This window comes from Lissotriton helveticus, chromosome 11 (genome assembly GCF_964261635.1).
Source record: "Lissotriton helveticus chromosome 11, aLisHel1.1, whole genome shotgun sequence".
Taxonomy (NCBI): Eukaryota; Metazoa; Chordata; class Amphibia; order Caudata; family Salamandridae; genus Lissotriton; species Lissotriton helveticus.
Genome location: NC_136072.1, coordinates 601491586 through 601514094, shown reverse-complemented (window position 1 = coordinate 601514094; position 22509 = coordinate 601491586). Strand labels below are relative to the sequence as shown.

The 22509-nt window shown below is 47.1% G+C and overlaps 1 protein-coding gene across 2 annotated transcripts in view; it reads left to right on the top strand.

Moving 5' to 3' along the window:
• The window catches only part of XRN1 (5'-3' exoribonuclease 1), a 1049234-nt gene that overhangs the window by 798598 nt on the left and 228127 nt on the right, over nucleotides 1–22509 (top strand). For both annotated transcript variants that reach the window (XM_078666417.1, XM_078666416.1), the window contains exon 35: nucleotides 18958–19065. In XM_078666417.1, the coding sequence (XP_078522543.1) occupies nucleotides 18958–19065 (108 nt within the window). The remainder of the gene's footprint in view (nucleotides 1–18957; nucleotides 19066–22509) is intronic.

Below are 22509 nucleotides of genomic sequence, written 5' to 3'. Positions count from 1 at the left end.
GCCGTTCCGTCCTCGGCGCGACTCCCAGGCCGGGGGCTCAAGTCCTCAGTGTCGGGCCTGGGGGCGGCTGCTCCACGTCGACTCCTCAGTGCCTGTGAGAGGTTGGTGGGCTCGCTGCGGTGTGGTGTCCCGGGGGAGGGCTGTTGTCTGCCCGGGCTCCCGCCACTCCCCGTGCCTCTCCAGGGTCGTGCCCCGCCTCCCAGCTGCTGCGGGTTTACCAAGTGGGGGCCCGGGTGTGCCTCACCTCCGTCCGGCCGGGGCTCCCGCCACTCCCCGTGTCTCTCCTGGGTCGCTCCCCGCCTCCCTGCTGCTGCGGGCGTGTCAAGTGGGGGCCCGGGTGTGCCTCACCTCTATCCGGGGCTGCAGGCGTGTGGAGGCCGCAGCATGGGCGGGGAGCGCCTGCTCCGCAGTCCAACCAGTGCCGCCCCGGGTGTCCCGCAGCTATGCGGGGTGGCCTCCGGACCTCCTGTGTGTTCTACCGGCGGGGCAGTGGGCGGCCCGCGGGTCTCAGGCAGTGCGGTGCAGTCAGTCCTTTTGGGCCTGCACGCTAGGCCCAATCCGCGGTCCCCCCTGGTCGCTCCGCCGGCCAGGTGGCGCTCAGTCCCGCAGGAGGGCTGCAGGAGAGGTCGGGGTCGGCCCCGTCGGCGTCCGGGACCGAAAGTCCGCCCAGAGTGCCGCAGTGGGCTCCGGAGGGGTCCGCTTCCAATTTCGGGCGGCCACAGGGAAAAATACCGGAGAAATGGCTCAGGGAAGGGGAGCTGTTTACGGAGCTCTACCTAGTAGCGTCCGTCGCCATTGCGTGCTTAGCCACGCCCCACGAACTCCACATCTTCATGAGGGCTTTACTGAATGCTAACAGTTGAGGATTCTTTCCTGTACTGGGAATTGCCCTATGTGATGTGTTAAGACATGCCTGTACGAGGCCCATGTAGTCCTCTATTCGTTGACTTCTTTGTACTTCCGTTTCTGGTACAGAGGCTTCGGCAGATATCCTTCATGCTCATCTTGGTGGCTCCTACATCGGCAACCATGGTTCACTACTCCTGCTCAAACTCTCTGGTTTTGCAGAAGAGGCTCCCCAACAGTACGGACCCTCCCGCACAGAACCATGGAAAAGTTCTTGTGATCTGGCTCCTGAGGTCATAGCATTTCGGATACCTGAACCTTCCTCTTTAAAGCATGAGCATCCCTAAGGAAGCACACAGACCTACCACCCAGGCCTGCTATGTGGCAAAGTGGAAAACATTTGTTTGCTGAACACATTGATCCTTTTGAAGCCAAAGTGCAGGACTTTGTTGCCTCTTACATCTGCAAATGTCTGCTCTTGCCTTTACCTTCATACGTCTAAATGTGGCTGCTTACCTTCAGAATACACAACACATCTCGCTCTTCAGGATTCCAGTTATTAAAGCTTCCATGGAAGGGCTCAAGAGGGTCATTCCTCCTCGGGTTTCACTGTGGAATCTTAACATTGTACTTACAAGGCTCATGGACCCTCCATTTGACCTCTTCCACTCCTGCCCCTTCAGTTCCTCTCTTGGAGGATGGCATTCCTTGTTGCTATTATTTCACTCTGGCGTGTCAGTGAGATACATGCATTAACCCTGGAAGAACCTGTCTTCCAAGTACTTTGGGTTAGGGCTGTCCTTTGTACCAATCCTAACTTTCGCCCTACGGTGGTATCTTCCTTCTGTCTTGACCAATGCATTGAACAGCCTATTGTAGGACAGTGCCCATTTTGACATGGTAACCCCCCACTTTTTGACCGGTATCTGGTGCAACTTTGACTGAAAGTGTCCTGGGTTTCTGCTAACCTAGTCCCCAGTACCAATCTTCTTTCCTTAAAACAGTACCATTGTTCCACAATTGGCACACCTTTAGGATCCCTGTAAGTCCCTAGTTAATGGTACTTGTAGTACATGGGGCATTGGAACTAAAGAGGGCTACAACATGAATTGTGCCACCCTAGGGGGCCCCTCACCAAGCTCATGCAAAGTGCGAGTGCAAGTGCAGCCTGCTTTACCCTCTGATAAACCTAACCACTCACCCACACTACCACAAAAGAGAGCATTAGTATTATCTACTTTTGCATCTGTAGGCCAATTGGGGACCCACTGGACTCTACAGAGTGTACTTTATTTCATTACACTATATAGAGAGCCAGCTTCCTACACCTATGTTCTTCCCACAACCTGATTCTATTGCAGAATGGGCTCTCCATACTTTGAACATGAAAAGTGCTACCACATTGATAGTACTAAACCACTTAGAAAGACACAGCAACTCTTTGTTTCTTTATCCAAACCCTACAAAGGTATGGTTCTGTCCAAATCCGGCATGACTAGATGGACTGTCAATTGCATTCAGATATGCTATGCTAAAGCTAAGAGGACTCTTACCACTCTTCCTAGAACCGACTCCACTTAGAAGAAGGGAGTCTCTACGGCCTTCCTGGGAAAAATCCCAATATCTGACATATGCAAAGTAGCTACTTGGTCCACACCTCACACTTTCACAAAGCATTAGTGTGTGAAGGTACTAGTGTGCCAACAATCTGGTGTTGGTCAGGCATTACTTTCTACTCTTTTTCAGTCTACTACAACATCCACATGCTAGCCACTGCTTTTTGGGAGGACTGCTTTACAGCCTATACACAGCATTTGTATCAGCAGCCACACATGCCTTGAACAGCCTCCTCCCTAGACAGCTGTCACTGTTTCTAGTCTGCTTTACTATCTTATTTTCCTCTTTTTCATGGACATCTCTGTATACTTCGCTTCACATTCCATAGAAATGTGGGCACTGTTAAGTGTTACTTAATGGACTTTTGGCCCTAATTTATTTGCCAGATAAGTCTAAATTATTAAAATCACCCTTTGTAATCCATTTTCTAAAAGGACTTTCATATATGTTTCCCAGTGCCCCCTTCATCATGCCTCAATCACTCCTCTATTTAGTTTGAGCATGCTTAATGTGTACTTCCTTTCAATCCCCTTCACAGTTATACTCTGATAATCTTGGTTCTGAATATTGTGTTTATCTGATAGAGACTACTAGCCGCAGATTCCTTAACGTAGAATTATCACCAGGCGTAAGACTGGGTCCGGACAAATTTTCTTTACCCCAGCATCTCTGTGCGCCCGGGGCGGTACCGCGTGACTCCGCCCTGACGTAGTCTGCGGGCGTGACGTCAGCGAGGTCACATGAGCCCCACCCGACGCGCTGACAACAGTTTTTCTCTTTTCCCACGTGCAACGCAGATCCGGATCGTGCCCTGACCTGTTTTCAGCCTCCTTTTCCCGTTTTGTTTCGTGGAACAGTGTGCGAATGCCTTCGGGCTTCAAGTCGTTTAAGAATTGTGCACATCAGATGTTGGCGACAGACCCTCACCCGATATGTATGTGGTGTTTGGGCAAGCACCATGACTCTACGGACTGCGAAGCTTGTCTGCACCTTAAACCGAAGGCCCGGCGGGAGCGCCGGATGAAATTGCTGTTGACCACTTGTCCAGGTCGGTGTCGTCCCAGCGTCCGCCCCTGCCTCGGAGGCCAGGAACCGATGATTCCGTCTGCGGCATTGCCCCACACCATGCCCCCAAGGGCGTCGCTCGCCAGATGGTAGGTCCTGTATGAGAAAGTGCCATATTTCTTGCATTGGTATGCCCCCACTTTTTTTCTGAACTGCTGATGTGCTTTGACTGAGTGTGCCCTCGGTTCCTGCCAACCAGGTACCCAGGGCCTGTGTTCCTTCCCTAAAACTGTTGAAACTAAAACCCAATTGGCATCTCTGGCCACCTATCAGCCCCTAGTAAATGGTACCCTAGGTACCCTGGGAATGGTGACCAGAGAAGACCCCTGAGGACTGCCGCACTTATTGTGCCACCCTCGGGGGCCCTGTACCCTGACACCCACACACTGCCTTTGCAGTCAGAGTGTCAGTACAGAGCTAAACAAAGAGTCGATATGACACACATCCCTGTGTGCCATGCCCACAGAACCCACTGCCCTGGCATACTCAGTCACCCCTCTAGCTGGGTGCCCTATGCCAGAGGTGTGGGCACAGGTGCATGAGCCCTGTGCCCCTACAGTACTCTGGGCCATTCCTGGGCACTCTAAGTGCAGTGATGCCATTAAGAGTATAAGGTGCTGGGAGGTTGTCATTATGAACTCCACAGCACCATAATGGCTACACTGAAGACTGACAAGTTTGGTACCAAACTTCTCAGCACATTAAACACGCACTGATGCCAGTGTGGGATTTAATGTAAAATGCACCAGAGGGCATCTTAAAGATGCCCCCTGAAAACCTAACCTACAATCCACGTCTGGGTGAGTGGCTGCAGAAGCTGCCACACAGCAGACATGTTGCTGGACCCCTGGGTGGAGAGCCCCCCGCTCTCCTGGGCCTGCAACAATGCACATCCTGGGCGAGGTGCTAGGTCTCCTCACCTAGGCTGGGCAGGGGAAAGCATCAAAGGCCTGCTGCCTCTGTGAGCTTCTCCAGACCATTTGCTGTACCCAGCAACTGGCCCCCACCAGTCCTGACCCCCACTCTGGCGGGAAGACTGGCGGGATAAACTACGTCAGGAAGGGGGGGGTGCCAGCCTGTGCCAACCCCACCCCTCAGGTGGTGGAGACGAGGTGAAGCACAACCCCGGGCTCCGGCCATCTTGAAGATGGGGAGCCCTGCCCAATCACAGCTAGGCTCCTGCCCCCCTCCCATAGGAGAGGAGCAGGCTAGGGGGTGCACCCACCCTAGGACAGTGACCTATTGGTCCCTGCCCTTGCCCTACCTGTAACGCCCCTAAATTCAGTATTTAGGGGCTCCCTGAACCTTCCTTCCTCAGATCCTGATACGAAAAGAAGATCAAGAGGAAGAAGACCCACCGTGCAGCTACGAACAGGATGGCCACAACTGACTTGGCCCCAGCCCTACCGGCCTGTCGATCCCGGAACCTGCTCCTGCCTAAACTCCGGCGACTCCAGCGGACAGCAACCTTGGGACCCCCAGAGGACCTGCCTGCCTTGACCCTCTTAAAGACTGGGACTCCCATCAGCAGAGGCTCTGCTGCAACAACACCCCTGGTGCCAGCCAGGAAGCTCCGGACCAGCCCACTCTGCATCTGCCGAGCCCAGCCCGTGCCCAAGTGATCCAAGACCACGAGGACGTCCCCCCGGCGACTGGGACCCGAAGTCCAGTGCCCAAAGACCCTCCTTGACTAACCAGACGACATTTGCAGACTCAGAACCAGGGGCCCCTCCAACCGCGACCAGCTGAGGGTAAGCTTTCCCGACACCTAAAGACACCCCTGCACCCGGCGCCCTACAGCCCCCTGTGCCTTCCTTTGGGGTACCTACCTGTGCTCCAAGATCCCAACTTACCTCTCGAAGTGGTGGTCGCCCCTGAAGAGTCTCCGTCCCCGAGCCTACAGCCTTTGTTCGTTTGTGACCTTTCCCATTAAATAACATTGAGCGCCCGACGGCTCAAAAGCACCCTGCACCCAGCCGCCCGAGTACCGCTGGCCGTACCACCTTTGCCCTATCCTACTTCCCCCTTTGCCCTGAGCAAGTGACCCGGAGCCCAGCTCCCCCAGCCGTGTGGCCTGCTAGCCAGCAGCCACCAACCAGAGGCCCCCTGCCCCTCATTGGATAACATTGGGCCTAACTACCTCTGCACCCGGCCGCACCTGCGCCGCTGGGGGTGAACCAACTGTACCTACCTGATCCTGGGGGACCCCCGAGTCTATTCCCAGAACCTTAAACTTCACCAGTCGAGTACTCACCTGGAAACCGGGAACTCACTTACCTGCCATTGGATAACATTGTCTGGTTTGACTCGAAAAATCTTCAAAGTGTCTACTTTGTGAAACTTAAAATATTCCTATAAAATCAACCGAATTCCGAAACACTCACCTGTGATCAGGAGAGAAGCCAGTACTGTACCTTGTAGCCCAGTACTGAACCGCAAAAGTAATCCTTACCAGGTTTACTAGTAACCTGTATTTTCTCCATAGGAATCCATTGTCTGCTTTTCTATGAAATTTCCTCTGTCTACTTTTGAAAACTTGAGATATTCTTTAAAAATCATACTAACTACTGAAACATAATTACTTACCTGTTTTAAGTTGAGACCCCAGTGCTGGACCTAGGAGCCCAGTACTGGACTACAAAAGTAACTAGATCGTGCTTTACCTGCAACCTGCATTTTCTCCCATTGGATAACATTGCCAGATTTCTGTTGAAAAGTTTTGAGGTGTGAACTTTTAAAATAGCTTTATATTCCTGAAAAATCGCTGCAATAACTAAAACGTTTTTACTAAAGTGTTTTCAGCTTAGACCCCAGGACTGAATCTAGGATCCAGTCCTGGAACTACCAAAGTAATCTACATAGTAATCAACTGTGTTTCTATAGGGAAACCCATTGAGCTCAATGCTAAATTGTGTGTAGAATTGTGTTGCCTAGTGCAACCCCTGTACCTATTGTGTTTACAAAGTTTATTGCCTTTTTGCAAAGTACTTATCTGAGACCTCTCATATTTGAGAACAGTATATTTTGACACCTGTTGGTTCTAAAAATAAAACAACTATATCTTGGATATAAAAACAATTGGCCTGGAGTTCAGTCTTTGAGTGTGTGAAACCTTTGGCTGACTGAGTGTGTACAACAAATGCTTTACACTGTCCTCTGGTACTGCCTTACTGCTCGACCAAGCTACCACTTTAGAGAGTAAGGTCACACCTGGCTTTAACCTCTGTTTTACCTCTGGGGTTTGTGGACTCTATACACACTGTACCTTGTTGTGGTCCAGTGTATATATAGAGCCACTTTCTCACACTGTACTTTTTCTCCACGGTCTTGTCCTCATTCGGCGGAGGGCGCGGATTCCCCTCGGGACGTGCGCCCCTGCCAGTCACCACCCTTTCCGCCGTTTCCTGGCGTCAGGCAACTAGGGCCCAAATGACAGCCTACGCTGCGGCTCTGCAGGCTTCTTCGGCCCCTCCTCCACCTCCTGAGACATCCGCAGATCCCTTGCCTCACGTGGGGCCAAGGTTTCGGCTTCAGGTTGTAGGAGGGTGGAGTCGTCGAGGGGTAGTCCTTCGGGCTCCGCTTTTTGACCCGTGGTGGCCCTGCCTCGCCGCAAATACCTACGGGGCTCCCTGTGGCATCACAGGAGGTCGCCGGGACTCAGGGCTTGTCCCCGAGTCCTCCTCAGCCCTCAGAGCAGGCGGTTGCCTCTCCAGAGGCTGAGCCACCGTCGTTTCGACGCCGGAGGCTTTCCTCCACGGCCCTGGCGGTGCCACGGGTGGAGGCCCGGGCTTGGGGTGCTTTTCCGAGTCCCTCTCGGTCCTCTCTGCGGGCGGCTGCCCCAAGGGAGGTCGAGCCGGCACCTTTTCAGCGCCGTTCCTTAGCCGCACTGGCCCCAGTCTTCTAGGGAGCACGTGGTGGAGGAGGTCGACTCTGTGCCGCCAGTGCCCACTCCGGCGCCGGTCGGCCTCGAGCCGGCACCTGTGGCGGATTCCACGGCGCCGTGCCGGTGCTGGGTCCCTGATTTGTCTTCTGAGGAGGTCCTCCTCTCAGGAGGTTTGTCATCTGCTGGTTTCTTCCTCTCTGGAGATAGGGCGCCGCATTGTTGCCTTTTCACCGGCATCTCTCCTCGCCCTCCCCGCTGCCTAAATCCTCGGGCCCTCCTTTCCGCAGTCCTCGGTTGGACCCGCCTCCGGCCTCCCCGCCCTCCCGGCGGCCCCTGAGGTTCCCCACTCGTCCGTGATTCCACCACCATTTTGGTGCTGGCCGCTCCCTCCTAGAGCTGGAATTTGGGATGGACGGCTCAGCTTGCAGCCGTCGCCCATGCAGGAATTGCTTTCTCCCCCGTGGCGCCCTATGGAGGCCAGTGTCGTCTTCGTTCGGGCTATTTCCACGGCCGCTGGAATTTTGCGGATGGGCGAGCCTGTCGCCCCTTTCCCTACAGATAATCTCTTGGAGGTTCTCCACCAGGGTTCTGGTGGACGGGAGCTGTTCCTTCCTTTTGAAGCGTCGCTCCACAATTTTCTTCTGGAGGCTTGGGGGCGTCCTGCCACGGGTGATCCGGTGCTTCAGCCACTCCTGCATCGCCTTCCACCCTTCTACTCAAGGCTCCCTTCTACGGACAGCTTTTCTGTCCTTACCTGTGGTGTTGTTTCCTCCATCTCAGGAGGCCCGGTGGTTGGATTCATGGGGCCTTAACATCTTCACCTCTTTCTGTGCTGCCTTGCGGGCGCTCAAAACTCTTTGTGTATTGACCAGGGCTACCTCCAGCCTGTGTGATTCTGCGGAGTCCCTTCTTTCTCATGTCTCCCATGAGGGTGCCTGCGCTGATCAACGCCACCATGTGTTGGATGGTCAGGAGTTGGTCGTGTTTGTTCTCCGTGCGGCCTTGGATGTTGCCAATGATCTCGGCTGTGCTATGGCCACTTCTGTGGCTCTCCGTCGCCATGCTTGGCTATGGGATGCTGTTTTTCCCAAGAATATTAGGGATCTGCCCTTTTGTTTAACACTCATGCAGACTCAGCCATTCAGTGTCTCCTTGCGGGACTCCGTCCGCCTCCCCTCCGTAGGCTGGCTGTTGGTCCTTTGGGCTTGATGGGAGAAGTTATCCCACTTGCTCCTAGAATCTGATGTTTTGAGTGGGCCGTTAATATATTTTGTGTGTTTTGATGTGCCTTTGAGGTCCTTTGGTTGGCCCCTCTCTTCTGTTGGCTGCTAGTTCGGCCCCCTTTTGACAAGTGTGTATTTTTTGGCTGATTACTAAGCCATCTGTGGTTCCTGCCGCAGGTCTCATGTTCCTGTTCTCTGATGCGGGATTTTTTCCCTAAGAGTGGTTCCCATGTTTTCTTTAGGACGTGTCTTACCCTAGATGGGGTACTTGTAGCTATTGTATAGCTCTGTCCTATGCTGGGTGGGTGTGGGACTCCCTTTTGCGGTTCCTCACCCCTCTTGGCGTCGCTGTATTCCGCTGGTGCAGTTTCTTTCATCCTTGTCTGGGCGTAGCTTGCGCTGCTCCAAGTTCTGTCTGGTGTTCCGGGGGAGTATTTTTCCTGTATTCTGTTTGATGGCTTGGTTCGTAATCCGTCATCTTCTTCTTCTTTCCTAGCTGGTCCAGCTTCTTTTAGTGGGTCATTTTTTGGCCGAAACGATCTCCGTGGGTCGTTCGGGGTTCCCCTGGCCTTGCTTTCATCTTGAGCTTGGCTTGGTCTGGGTGCTCGGCTTCGTGGTGCTTGCCAACGTCCAGCTGCGCCCGCCTGCTCTTCTGGTCCACGGCTGAGGGTCCTGGCGTGGGTCCTTGTGCTTTTAGCTCTTGTTCTGCTGGAGTCTTGCGCCACTGCGTCTTTCATCTCCCGCCGGCCTTGCTTGGCTGTGGGGCCGTTCAGCCTTGTCTGTTGTCTCACGGCTGTGGCCGGTTGAGATGTCCCCTTTACTGTGTGGAGGGTTTTGCCTCTGTTTCTACCTCTTCTCCTTGGAGTCTTGGGGTGATTCTTTCTTCCTCTGCCGTTGTCTGTCCCTCCAGGGCTTTCTGGCGGATGTCCCTTGTACCTTGAATGGCCTTGGGGTATCATGGCCTCCCTTCGCCTCGTTCTTGCTTCCTTCTGCTTGGTGGGGGATGGACCGTCCTTCCTGTTCCAATGACAAATCCCCTGTTGATTCCCTGTGCTCTTCCACGCTGGTGGGACTATCTGGCAGACCCTCCTCCCCTCTGGGTATGGCTAGGGTATCTATTCTACGTTAAGGAATCTGCGGCTAGTAGTCTCTTTCAGATGTACGAGTTACTTACCTTCGGTAACAATGTATCTGGTAGAGATGATTCTAGCCACAGATGCCTCCCCGTTCTGCGAGGACCCTTAGCTTGATCTTCTGCACTCGCCTGCCTTTGGACGGTTCGTCTTCTGCGAGTGTCCTCCTTCACTTCCTCCTTAGTGGGATGCCTGTTCTGTTTGTTTACATCCACTCCTTCCTTTCTGGTAATTGATTGGTAGGTTTGTGTGTACTTCTGCATCCCTACACCCTGGTGTTTCCAGTGTGGGCCCTACTCATACCTTTCTCCCCTTTTCATTGCTTGACATTTCTGGCTCATATGCAGTCTTTTGAGTTTGGGATTTTTGGCTGTGCCTCAGCCTTAGCTCTTTTTAGGGGATGCAACTCTCCTTGATGGTGTTGTCTTAGGGTAATTTGTCGTTACTTTTCCGTTCTGGACTTCTTGTCTTCACTGTTAATGGTCTGTGGTTGCAGGCTTCTTCGTCTGCTGCACCATTTTTCACATGTTTTTTTCTGTCTCCGGGGAGAATGTAGTATCTACTTGCGGTGTTGCCCTGCAGTAACTGTGCTCTGCTCTTCCCTTCTAGGACTTTCGGTGCCACTGTGCCTGGCACTTCCCGAATGATACTGTTCTTCACCATTTGCTTCTTTCCTTTCTGGTTATCTGATTTTTCGCACACTGTTCCCATATTCTAACTGTTTTGTTTGTGATGGCTTCGCGTTGTGGCGCGGAAAAGTTCTCAGAAGACAACGGATGTCAGCGCTCCGGGGTGGGGCTTATGTGACCTCGCTGAAGTCATGCCCGCGACGACGTCAGGGCTGAGTCACGCGGTGCTGGTCCACTCTGGTGCCTGGGGAGATTCACAAGATGAAGAATCTGCATTAGACTGAGTATCCGCTAGAAAAGAGTTACAGAAGGTAAGTAACGTATTCATCAACCGTGCTGCATGAGCATGCCATGCTTCATACCCATAAGCCTTTTCCCCTTTCTATTTGCCTGTAGAGGAAGGATCCTTCATTTTGTTATTTATTTACAATTGCATCTTCCTTTGGCATGAATGATTTGGTAATTTCATTATGGGTATAGTTTTCATTCTGGCCTTTTGTCTGCTGAATATGTCTTTCATTGTCTTTTCCCAGTTGATATTGGAGGCTGCTCATGCCAGGCTTCAAGGAGTGCATGATCGAGATGCTGTTGTCTACAAAGCATATCTCCGTTGTTTAGGCAGTCTTACTTCCTGCATTTAAGGTTAATTTCACAATGGGTTTGGTAGACATCGCTCATCATTATTTGCAGAATATACAAGAGGAGATGGTAGGATTCATGCTCTTCATTGCTACGCTAACCTTTTGGTAAGGGTATAATCAGTACAGAGGTTGGCATTATTTATCCCTAGGTCACTGCGTTATTACTTGCACACCACTCCTTCCCAAAAGAAAGGCTGCTCTTAAGATATTATTTTGTAGCAGCCTTTCTTTTGGTATTATATTGGTTAGGGAGAACATGGCGGCCGGCTGAACGCTTTGTCGCGAACTCCGCTAGTTGAATGGATGCTTGTGCTACGTACGGATGATTAGAGACTCATTTCAATGTATTTTACTAACGATATCGAGTAACGAGGTGGTGTGAAATAATTCAGGCCCCCCCCCCGTAGACAAACCTGGGCGTTTCAACATCGCGGAATCTGATGGGAGACAGCGGCGGTAGATGTGACTCCTGCGAGCCGATCCGAGTTTTGCCACGGAGACGTGCGGTGGCCCCGCCCGACTTTCTCGTTATGCAGTGCTGAGGCTGCAAGACGAGGTCAGAGGAGGCTGCTGGTAACGGATTCATCTGAGGGAGAGGCTTCTCTGGGTGTGCGGCGGATTTCAGCATTTTTCAAGGTACTTGATGGGACCAGGGGTAGGAGAGTCATTCAGTCCTTGGTGGCTAAAACAGCAAGAGGACTGCAATTGCTTTTAGATCCTTTTATTAGTTTTATGGACTCTCTTGATCTTATAACTAACTTTAAGAAGTCGCACTCAATGACAATAGGCGGAAAGAAGGCGAAAAAAGCAATATTTTTTTGTAAAGGCCTGGAACTGACCAAAGTCCCGACATTTCCATATCTAGGGATAGTATTTGATCATAAAAGGTCATGGGTGGCGCAGCGAACCATAAAAAAGAATGGTCTAGCAAGGTCTACTGGGGCTGTTCTGGGGTTCGCTAAGCGAATAGGTTCTAAGCCTCTCCCAGCCCTTATGAAAATCTACAAAGCGAAGTGTGTCCCCATGGCTCTATATGAGAGCGAGGTATGGGGCTACACTGACGCTGGAGAAATACAAGTAGCAGGAAATATTTTCCTACGGAAATTACTGTCGCTCCCAGCTTCTGCTGCTAATTTTAATGTACATGAGGACTTAGGAGTTGGCTACATTCAAGATCATATTGCTGTCGCAACTTTATTAGGTTGGTTAAGAATTTGGACCCAGAAACCTCCTAATCTGAATCAAGACATAATCCAAGATTGTATGTCCCTAGATAGAGCCTTGGATATTCCTTGGCTCAGATATGTTAAAACCCAAATGGCCATTTTAGGCAGCCCAGACCTGTTTACAAACCCAAGGGCGTTGAGTAAGGTGGCTATTAAAGCCATCAAACTCCAGTTCTTAAACAGGTCTATGTTAATAAGGGAACAAGATGAGCTGGTCAAACCCTCAGTTAGAATTTTGTAATTCTAAATTCTGGGAGAGGAATTCAGCCATACTTAACATATATAAACAAACCATTTCATTTGTTTGTATTGATAAGATTTAAGTACAATACGCTTCCATGGCTACTTTCTTTCCCAAAGGGCTTTTCGAAGGAGGGGGCTCTCGGTCCATGCCCCTGTGATAACTTTTCAGACCAGAACACCTTACATATGATTTTCTTTTGCGATTTTTATGTTACTCTACGCAGGAAATTCATATTGCCGTTGTTAAAGGGCTGCAACTTTGAACAGGTCAGGCCAGCTTTGACATACCTGCAATGTCTGAGGTCCCCGACGGTATGTTTTGGAGTGGCTAGTTATATCACAGGGGCAATTAGACGAAGAAACAAGATGTAGTCATTATGATATGTACCTTCTATTTTTGCACATGTGGCGACTTGTTAAGGAGTACTTATTGACATTAATTTTTATTGTCATGTAGCTTTTAAAAATGTAAATTCAGTGGGTGCCAATCTTTTTAATTATTTATTGAATGTCAAGTATGTTTGTAAGGGACAAGTTACTCAAATGGTCTTCTCTTAATAATTATGAAACATGTATGTTGGTATTAATTGTATTTTTTGTATATAGTGAATTATTATGACCTTTGTGTGGAACTGTGCTTTGATGGTTTTAAAAACTTTTTAACCGAATAAAGCTTATTTTTGACTGACTGGCATTCAGTCCTATAACAGGCTCCACACAGGGGGACGTCTGCAGCAGCTGTAGTAGTGGGAGCTCTGTAAAAACAAGGGATAAATTGGGGAATTTTGGGGCCAAGGTCGCTATAAGTCTTAAATATCTTCATGGGGTCATAGGTAGGCAAAACTTTAGCGGGGCTCCCTATAACCCCTCTCATTAACTTATACCGCTTAGGTTACCAGGTACCACTTCACTTCATGTGGAGTCCCCTTGTGGTCAGGCTGTATAGATGAACAAAATTCAGTAAGCTTAGAACACTAAATAGCAAGCCTCAATCTGACTTATGCAGCCATTTCTCTTATATCGATGATGAGGTTGAGCTTGCTGCATGCATATATTCGAACAGGAAAAAGGGTCGAAGCAAGAAGCGGGGCCTCTCTACGCCACAACTACCAGTGTCTTCCATAGTGGGTGTAAATGATAACTATAACCCCACTGTAGTTAATATCACGCTAGAAACCTCCGGTGATGACCCGCAAAAGCCAATTTTGGTGTGCCCATTTGGAGAAGCAACAGCGCCGATAGGAAAGATTGTTGAATCGCTACAGGAACAAACAGAGCATACAGAAAATCTGAGCATACAGCAGGACTCTGGTTCACCTAAATATATAACCAGGAATCCGAGCGCTCTGAAAACTAAAAGTGGTACGGCAGCAGTGGTATCTACTAGAGCTGCAAAAACAGCAAAAAAAAGCAGCTAAAGAAGGGCCTAAACTTAAAAGTTACCCCCTCACTTCACTCCTTTTTCAAGATCCAAGAGAGGCCAGTACAGAGGGGCCTTTTAACCAATACAATGTCTGCGTCATCACTGAAAACATTAGAGTCCCCGAACAAATACCAAGCCCTCATGTTAAATGAGTTAAGGGAGGGTGATGAACTTCTTACCGAACACCCCTCTGAACATACTTCAGAAAGTGCCCCACAAGTAGAGGATGATCTACAGCCTGCTAAGGAGCAAGGTAGAGAGCAAGATATGATTACTACAAAAGTAGGCGATATAGGAGTGTTAGTGGCCTCGTTGTTAAAAGAGATGAAAATTGGGTTTGTCAAATCCGAGAAAAATCAGGGAAAAATTCAGGCTACGTGCGAGGCTCTGGAGACCAAATTTAACGCTCAGGTAGAAAGAGTAGAGGTGGTTGAAACAGCCTTAGAGCAAGTCAGGAAGGAAGTGAGGCTATGCCAGAGTGACATCGAGAAATTAGCTTCATCTGAGAGAGAACTCAAGGACAAAATTGAGACCTTGGAAAACAACTTTAGGAGAAATAATCTACATTTATTAAATATTCCCGAAGGCAAAGAAGGACAGGATATAAGGTCTTTTGTAGTAAGTCTCTTAAAAGATTTTATTACTGATATGGATAATACAAATTTGGATGAGGACATACATAGAGTCCACAGAGACCCATTTCGGCTCAACAGAGATAGGAAAAATCCACGTAGAGTTTTAGTTAAATTTAGGACTTACTCAATAAAAGGACACATAATGAGTAAGGCCCTAAATGCTGGCTCCCTGACTAGAGATGGATAGAACTATAAAATCTGCCTAGACATATCTAAGGCAACAGCCGATAGGCAGTGGGCTCTAGGAAAATATATGCAGGACCTTAGGGCGGAAGGAGCCACTGTCCAAATGAGATTTCCAGCTCTCTTACGTATAATGTGGCGTAATAAAACCTACAACTTTAGAGACCCGAAAGAAGTAGAGTTATTGCTAGATCACAGAAAGATAATTAAAGACAAGTAACATAATGAGACTCATTGCTTTAAAATAGTCACCCATTGAACTGCGGTCCTCATACTGGGCAACCAGGATTGCTTAATAGTAATAGGGAGGGTTCTCCAGGGTGGGGGTAAAAAAAAAAGGTATTAGATTAAATTGAGCCTCACAGTTGACTCTGTAGTGTGTCCAAAATGGCAATATCAATGCCAGTTTCTCTTATACAAGTGAAAGGTTGTATCACAAGCAAATTAACATTTACTAGTATAGCTCATGTCCTTAATGAAACAAATGGTTCTCTGACCCGAAGTAACTACAAAATGAAAGGGAGATGCAGGCATTGTTTGGGTCACTTGAAGTCTTTCTGAATCATGACCTAAAAAGACTTGAATGCTCCCTGAAATTACAGGGTTGGAGCTCAGCAGCATGCAAGATCTAACGGTAACACTTAGGGACCCAGAAGAGTTGTACTACTGACCAAGAACTGACCAAGAATATGCAAGATCAGTAATAATTTCCTTTTGGGAAGCATTTACGGTACATCATGCATACTTGTCTACCCTCCACTGATGAAGGTTTGACAGTCATTCTCATTTCAAAGACATACATTTCTGCATGTGCATTTGTACATATGAGGTATCACCCCCTCCCCCCCATAATTTGGGTTCTCGTTACTTAATATTTAATGGGTTTTCAGTATGTGAGCAATCTAGTTTCCAAACTCAAAGGTACCTGACTGACAAATCGGGTCAGTGACCACACTTAAAAATGATGGAAATAGAATGAGCCAGATTAGTTCATTTGAAAACACAAAGCAAAATAAAAGAATATATTTCACAGTTTTTATAATTAAGCTATCATGGGAATTTGGCTTTTGTATGATATTGTATAGCAGTTTCTTACTCATTGCAGTGCCTACAGTGCATTCTTGATGGTTGACTAAGTAGCTTCTTTATATTGTGGAGCAATCCGATTTGGACTAGGTTCTTGGGTGCTCTTCTGAATGAATGGCTCAAACAGTTTTGATTGTGTTTTGGTCGACAAAAGATGAATAGGGTGAGCTGTGTGATGCTAGGAGAAGTAGTGTGGCTATTGTACTTCGGCAATCGCTGCACGTAGCCATGCGGAGTCATGTTGCTACACAGTTTTATGGTAGGAGCGGAATAAAAGGATTATATAAAAGAGGGTTGCTCCTTGCACATGCTGACTAATGGTTAGTCTCAGTTTAGTCCAGTAGGTATTGTTTAAAGAAACTGCACCTTCTTTCTAGCCCTTCTTCCTTCAGTTTTGTTGCTATTAATGCTTTTTGTCCTCAGGATTGTGGCCTAGGGCTAGGATGTTTGAACTGAGAAAAATAACCGCTAATCACTTTTTTATTCTTTATAAGGGGGCATTATTCAAAGTGGCACTTTTTAGGATCTGATAGTCCCCATTTTAGTAGTAGAGTCTGATTCTCGATTAACCCCTCCCATTCTCATGACGAGCTCAGCTCGTCATGAGCACCGGGGCACTGTGCGCGCCCCCCCTCCCCCCAGCACAGCGGGGGAATTACCCCCGCGGCCAACGGGTTAAAGAGAAAGAAATTCTGTTCCATTGATCACCTGGTAGGCAAGGCAAAAACCTGCATTATAGGTTTATCTAGCGACCTGGAACTGGTTCAAGCCCTTTATGGCAAGAGTGATGTGGTTGCAGCATTCTGCATCCGTTCTAGTTTGCAGATTGTGTTTAAAGTGCCTGATATAAAGCCCATAACCATAATTAATGTGTTACACCAGTAGAACTTTTGAAGTAGAACCCTATAATAGCCCGGTAAGGAAAAATCTTGGAAAAGTGACAAAAGCCTCTTTGGTCAATTGCTGGACCAATGATTGCTTAGAATTCTTATTCACCATTAGGTATTTTTCCAGTGTAGCGATGTTAGGAGTGGTTTGGTTTTCTTAGGCCGTATGATAGTGGTATCATATATCTACCATTTTCCGGAAGTGGTGGGTTTCAGTTTTAGAAAAACTTACCATTGCATCCAAATAACCTAACGTGCGGGTCAAATTATTACAAGGATAAAGTCACTTTTCCCAAAGTTCCCAAATAGGCTCCAGGAAGAATGACAATTATTTTATGCTGGTGATTTTTGTAATGCTGCATAAAGTTACTTTGGTTTTTAGGAGAAACAGTACGAATCAGTGACATACCCAAAGTGTTTCTTTAACTTAAAGTTGGTATAGGCCGGGGCTGTAGATACCAGTTGCAGTTGCTTGTTACTGCTATATTAAATGTGTTACAAAGGATCTTACAGGTCCAAAGTGCCTCTATCTACGGTGCTTCAAGGGCACCCTGGAATGCGGATGTCCACATGTCCTGCTACATCTTACCAAGTTCTTTAGATCCGTGCAAGCCCACATCTCAGATAGCAGTTTTCAGTGAGCTTCCTTAGGCACTTCTTAAATGATAACAGAATGTCAAAGAGGCTTCTTTTCCCTCACCAATTTGCCTGACCAAGCCAAATCAAACCTTACTTGCGCCTGGCTGGTTGTGAGTGGTACATTGAAGACAGCAATGTACATTTTACTGTGTAGCGTAGCAAATCAAAGTTCTAGGAGGATTGTTTTCAGATACGTTTGGAGGGCACCGTTAAGTTTGATATTCGGCAATGGAGGCAGACATAAAGTTCAGTGGGGTCATAGTATCTTGCAGATTTGGGTTGAGTAGATTTGGGGCTTACAATTTGCATGAAGAAGGTGTCAAAGTTTGTTCTTGATTGGAAGTGAGACGTTGTATTTTTTTCTTTTTCAATTTAATGTTGAGCAGGTGAGTTTCACATGTCCTGCAAGTAATTGTCCCAGTTTTGGGTTGCAGTCTTGGTTACTGAACTCAAAGATGATTTTGAAGAGCTCCTTAGTTTGGCAAGCAGCATCTGAGATCCATTGAGAGCTTTGTGAACTGTAGGCTTTCTTGATGATTGCTTTGACTCCTCTTCTACTGCCTATGTATTTGATGTTCTACATCAATGTTGTATGTTTTCCCCACGGACTCTATGGTTCTAGTTATTGTTTTTGTAGTTTTACATCTGAGGACAGCCAGCACATCTTCCAATAAAAATGATGTTTTCATGAGGCTTTGAGGAGATCCACTTTGTCAAATACTTCTGAGATAATTTGAGGGAATTGATTGTCATCATTGGACCCTATGGTCATATGCAGATCAGCTGTTTCCAGAATAAGTCAAAAGTTCAGTTCTCTCAATGACTTGGGAAGTGTATTTGTGCACGAGTTTGATGGCTGCTGCAAGAGTTAAGAGTAGGTTGAAGTTGATGATGTGGTGATAGTGAAAGTAGCAAAGGGCTTTCATGCCTCTAAAGTCAGTCTGTTATGGACTGTGATCGCGTCAGATGTTGGCCTCATGTGTCTGTAGCTGCAGATGCTCTGGTCAGAATGTGCTTCTGAACCTAGTCTTCGAAATGAGCTTGAAGTGAAGTATGTTATGACCGTTCCTGTGTGTGATGCCAGGAGTGATGATGTGATGCTTGCCTTAACAATCTTTTTAGTTTTTCAATAGACTCACAGCTTGCCTTTCCATGAGAATCACCTTGTCAAGGGCGATTGGCTGATGTTGACTGTGTCCTCGACTCTTAGCAGAAACAAATGGGGGGATTAATATTCATCCCATATACAGGATTGTATCCGTAATGTGCTTCCTTATTGCCTGCTACTGCTAGTATTTGTTTTACTTTGTCTCTAACCTTTGCGATAATACAAGTTAAGATTAAGTAAGAGCCTAACAAAAGCAGAAGAGAACATTTTGAGAAAACTCTGGTAACCTTTATAGCCAAAGGTGTATTGCCTAAGGAAAATATGATGATCCACCATTTTGGGGGTCATGTTTACATTTGGGACACTGCTGAAAGTAAAATCAATTGGCATTTTGCTCTAGTCTGATTTCTGCATTTTGCCTAGAGAGGTTTTGTGAAATACTGTTCATTTTGTTTCGGTCACATAATTGAGATAACATTCTCTTTATCAGCCTCTCCCAGACTTTTCAAAGCAGAACTTTAGACTTTTAAAAAGGAATGAAAATGTAAGCCTTACAGAAGACCAACAGAATACATGCAATACCAACACACCCGAAAAGGTAAAACACTTTCTAATGCATCTGTACAGACATGATTATTATTTGTGCCTTTCATAAGTTACTAAATGTGTCTTTGTGCCTTGGTAGCTCTTGGTGTGACATCATTACAGGAAAATCATTATAAAGTTACATCATTACAGTGGTGTTAGTGTTTACAATAACAGATTAGGAATTGGTGTGTGTATATTCGGGGCATTGTTGTATTACAGATTTCAAATGGTTTTAAAAGCTATCTGGTTTGGGGAGCGGAGCCTGGGGTCGGGTGGTTAAAATGTTAACAAACATTTTGCACCTTGGGGTGACAGGTGGAAACAATGATGCGAGGCCACCAGTATGCTTCCAATTTTTATTTTAATTATTCATTAAAGATTTTCGTGTAGTATGCACCTGGCCCAAATGGCAAAAACTCTTGGCAGGTAACAATTTCATGTAAAAGAAATTCAACCGTAGTAGTGGAGGCAAGTTTAGTTAATAGTTAGTAAGATAATAGAATTAGTCCTTAAGGTCAATTCTGAATATGTGAACTTTCTGAGGTCTTTGTAAAAAGTTCAAGCTAGGGTTGAGTTTAAGCTCCTCTAGTAAACCTTTCTGCATCTTTGTTTTTGACAGAAGACCCGGTATGATCTTTTTAACATTTCTAGGAATATGGGCAGTTTATGGTGCTATTTCCCTCGATTATGCAACCTTCATCTTTCAGATATCATATTATGCTGAGATGTACTACTTTTTAGGAGACACTTCATTTTGAAGGGAATTCTGGTTTCAAGAGTGGAAGCCATTATATGTCTCGTTGAATGGGAGTGATGTGATTAGATTTATTTGCACCTTTGATTAGGTGGGCTGAAAGAAGGAAGTTGAATTTGAGAGAAGCTGCTTCCGTTTTTGGGAGGTCAGCCGACATCCTATTACACAATATGTGAATGAGCAAATCAGAGCTTGAATAACTGTTCTAATATTGGAGATAAGCATGGAGGGTTTCAGTTTTCAGGGTAGATTGAGTTGAAAGGAGATTTTGTAAGATTGTAAATGTTCAGAATATGCTACTTATAGTTAGTTCAATGTTGAAGCCTAGTGATTTGGCAAAAATAAACAATGTTAATAAGATGCCAGTATCACAGACTTTTCTTTCTCTTATAGCACCAGAGATGTGGATTCTCTGTAGTATACTAAGAGGGGTTTTGATTCTATTGGATTCAGTTTCAGAGATCTTTTTTTTAATGACGATATTAGTGCAATGTTTGAAGGATTAGAGATTTTAAAGTACAGTCATATATTGTTTTCAATTCAAATCTTTATTTTAGCTGTAAGCCATAAAAGGGCAATAAAACAACATAGTATAAAACATTAAGATCAAGCAAGCATACACTAAAAAGAGCTGTAAAACCTACTTAGGTCAAACACGCATCATAAAATATGAAAATTATTTGACACAATGGACACAGCCAAAACAATTCATCAAATTAGTAAAATAAGTCATAAAAGTAAGCAAATTCAATCTTGGACAGTAGATTCTCATACTGCATGTGCATAGGGGAAAATAAAGTCTCTAAGGGCTCCCTGTGATTTAATAGTGTGCCGATACAGTCATGGACTACGTCGTCTCAAAGTGCTTGTGCATGAGGAGGAGCGGAGGCACTAGGAGCACCCTGTGCTGTTGTGATATATGTTGGACATCATGTGCCTAGTCCTCTCCGCCGTTAGAAGGTAAAAAGACACAGCGAAAACAATGCTTTGTCTTGTGACTTCTTACCATACCTCAAGGAAAGGCTAGTTCAAGTGTTAACAGACAACACTACCGCCATGTGGTACCTCAACAAACAGAGTGGGGTGGGTTTGTGGACCCTCTTTCAAGGGGCCCTGCGTCTCTGGACTTGGCTGGAACAACAGGGCATTTCCCTGGTGGTTCAACATCTGGCCGGTTCTGGATGAACTCAGCTGTCTGTGCCTTGCGGATCACGAGTGGCTTTTGCGGATCACGAGTGGCTTCTCTGTCCGAAGGTCTCTTTCAACAGTGGGGAGAGCCTTGGTTAGATCTGTTTGCCTCCGAAGAGAACGCGCAATGTCAGCAGTTTTGCTTGTTTACTTTCCAAGGCTGCCTCGCTCGGCCACACTTTTTGAGTGGAGCACAGGCCTCTTGTACACTTTCAGCAGACCATTCCTGCCCAGAGTGCACAAGAACAGTGTGGTATCCTGAGCATCTGCAAATGAGCATCATTCCTACAATCAGGCTGCCTCTTTGGGAGGATCTTCTGACGGAGTAGCAGGGGAGTGTCCTCCACTCAAACCTGTGCACTCTCCGCCACCTGGCGTGGAGTTTAAGTGGCAACAGTTGACAGCTTTTGACCTTCTTGCCAAGGTCTGTGAAGTTATCCTGGCAACCAGGCGTTCCTCCACAAAGTCAGTATAGGCCTACCAATGGCAAAGACTTTATAAATATTATACAGAACAGTCTGTTGACCCCTTATCTGCCTCCCTCTCAAACATCCTTCTATTCATTCTTTCCTAGCATAGCAGGGCTATGCTCTGGCCACCCTGAAGGACTACCTTTCGGCCCTGTCTCCTTTTCTTAGGTTGTCGGACCAACCATCCTATTTTAAATCGCTTACTTGTTTACCCCTTCAATTTTTTTATGCCCCAATGGGAACTTAATTTGGTTCTCACCTTCTTGATGTGTGCACTGTTTGGACCATTGCACAACTGTCCCCTCCGGCAGCTCACTATGAAAACAGCATTTTTACTGGCTATAACTTCTGCCATGAGGGTGAGCAAACTGCAGGCTGTGTCAGCTCAGCCTTCTTACCTGACTATCTTTCCGGACAAGGTAGTGCTTCGCATTAGGGCTTCTTTTTTGCCCAAGGTAGTAACACCTTTCCATCTGGAACAATCTGTCACCTTGCCCACCTTCTATGCTACTCCACATCCTTCCAAAGAAGATAGTCTCCACCATCAGGACGCAAAAAGAGAGTTGTCGTTTTACCATGACCCAACTAAAACGTTTTTAGATGGACGAGCAGCATTTCGTAGGGTATTTTGAAGCAAAGAAGGGGCGTACTGTACAGAAGAGGACCATATCATGTTGGGTCATCCTCTGCGTTAAAATATGTTACGCCTTGGCGAAGAAACCGCATTCTGAAGGCCTTTGGGCTCATTCTACCAGGGCGAAGGTGGCCACCACATCTCTTCAGCATGGTGTTCCGCTTCTTAATGTCTACCAGGCAGCCACGTGGGCATCTTTGCCCATGTTCGTCAAGCATTACTGTCTGGTCAACCAGGTCCGCATGGAGGGTCTTTTTGGCTGTTCTTTTCTACAGTACTGTTTGGTTTAAGCTTTTCTGCAGTTCTGCCTCCGTGGATGGTATTGCTTGGGTATCTGGTCAAAAGTAAGTAATCTGCGGCTAGATGTCTCTATCAGATGGACAAGTTACTTACCTTCGGTAACACCTT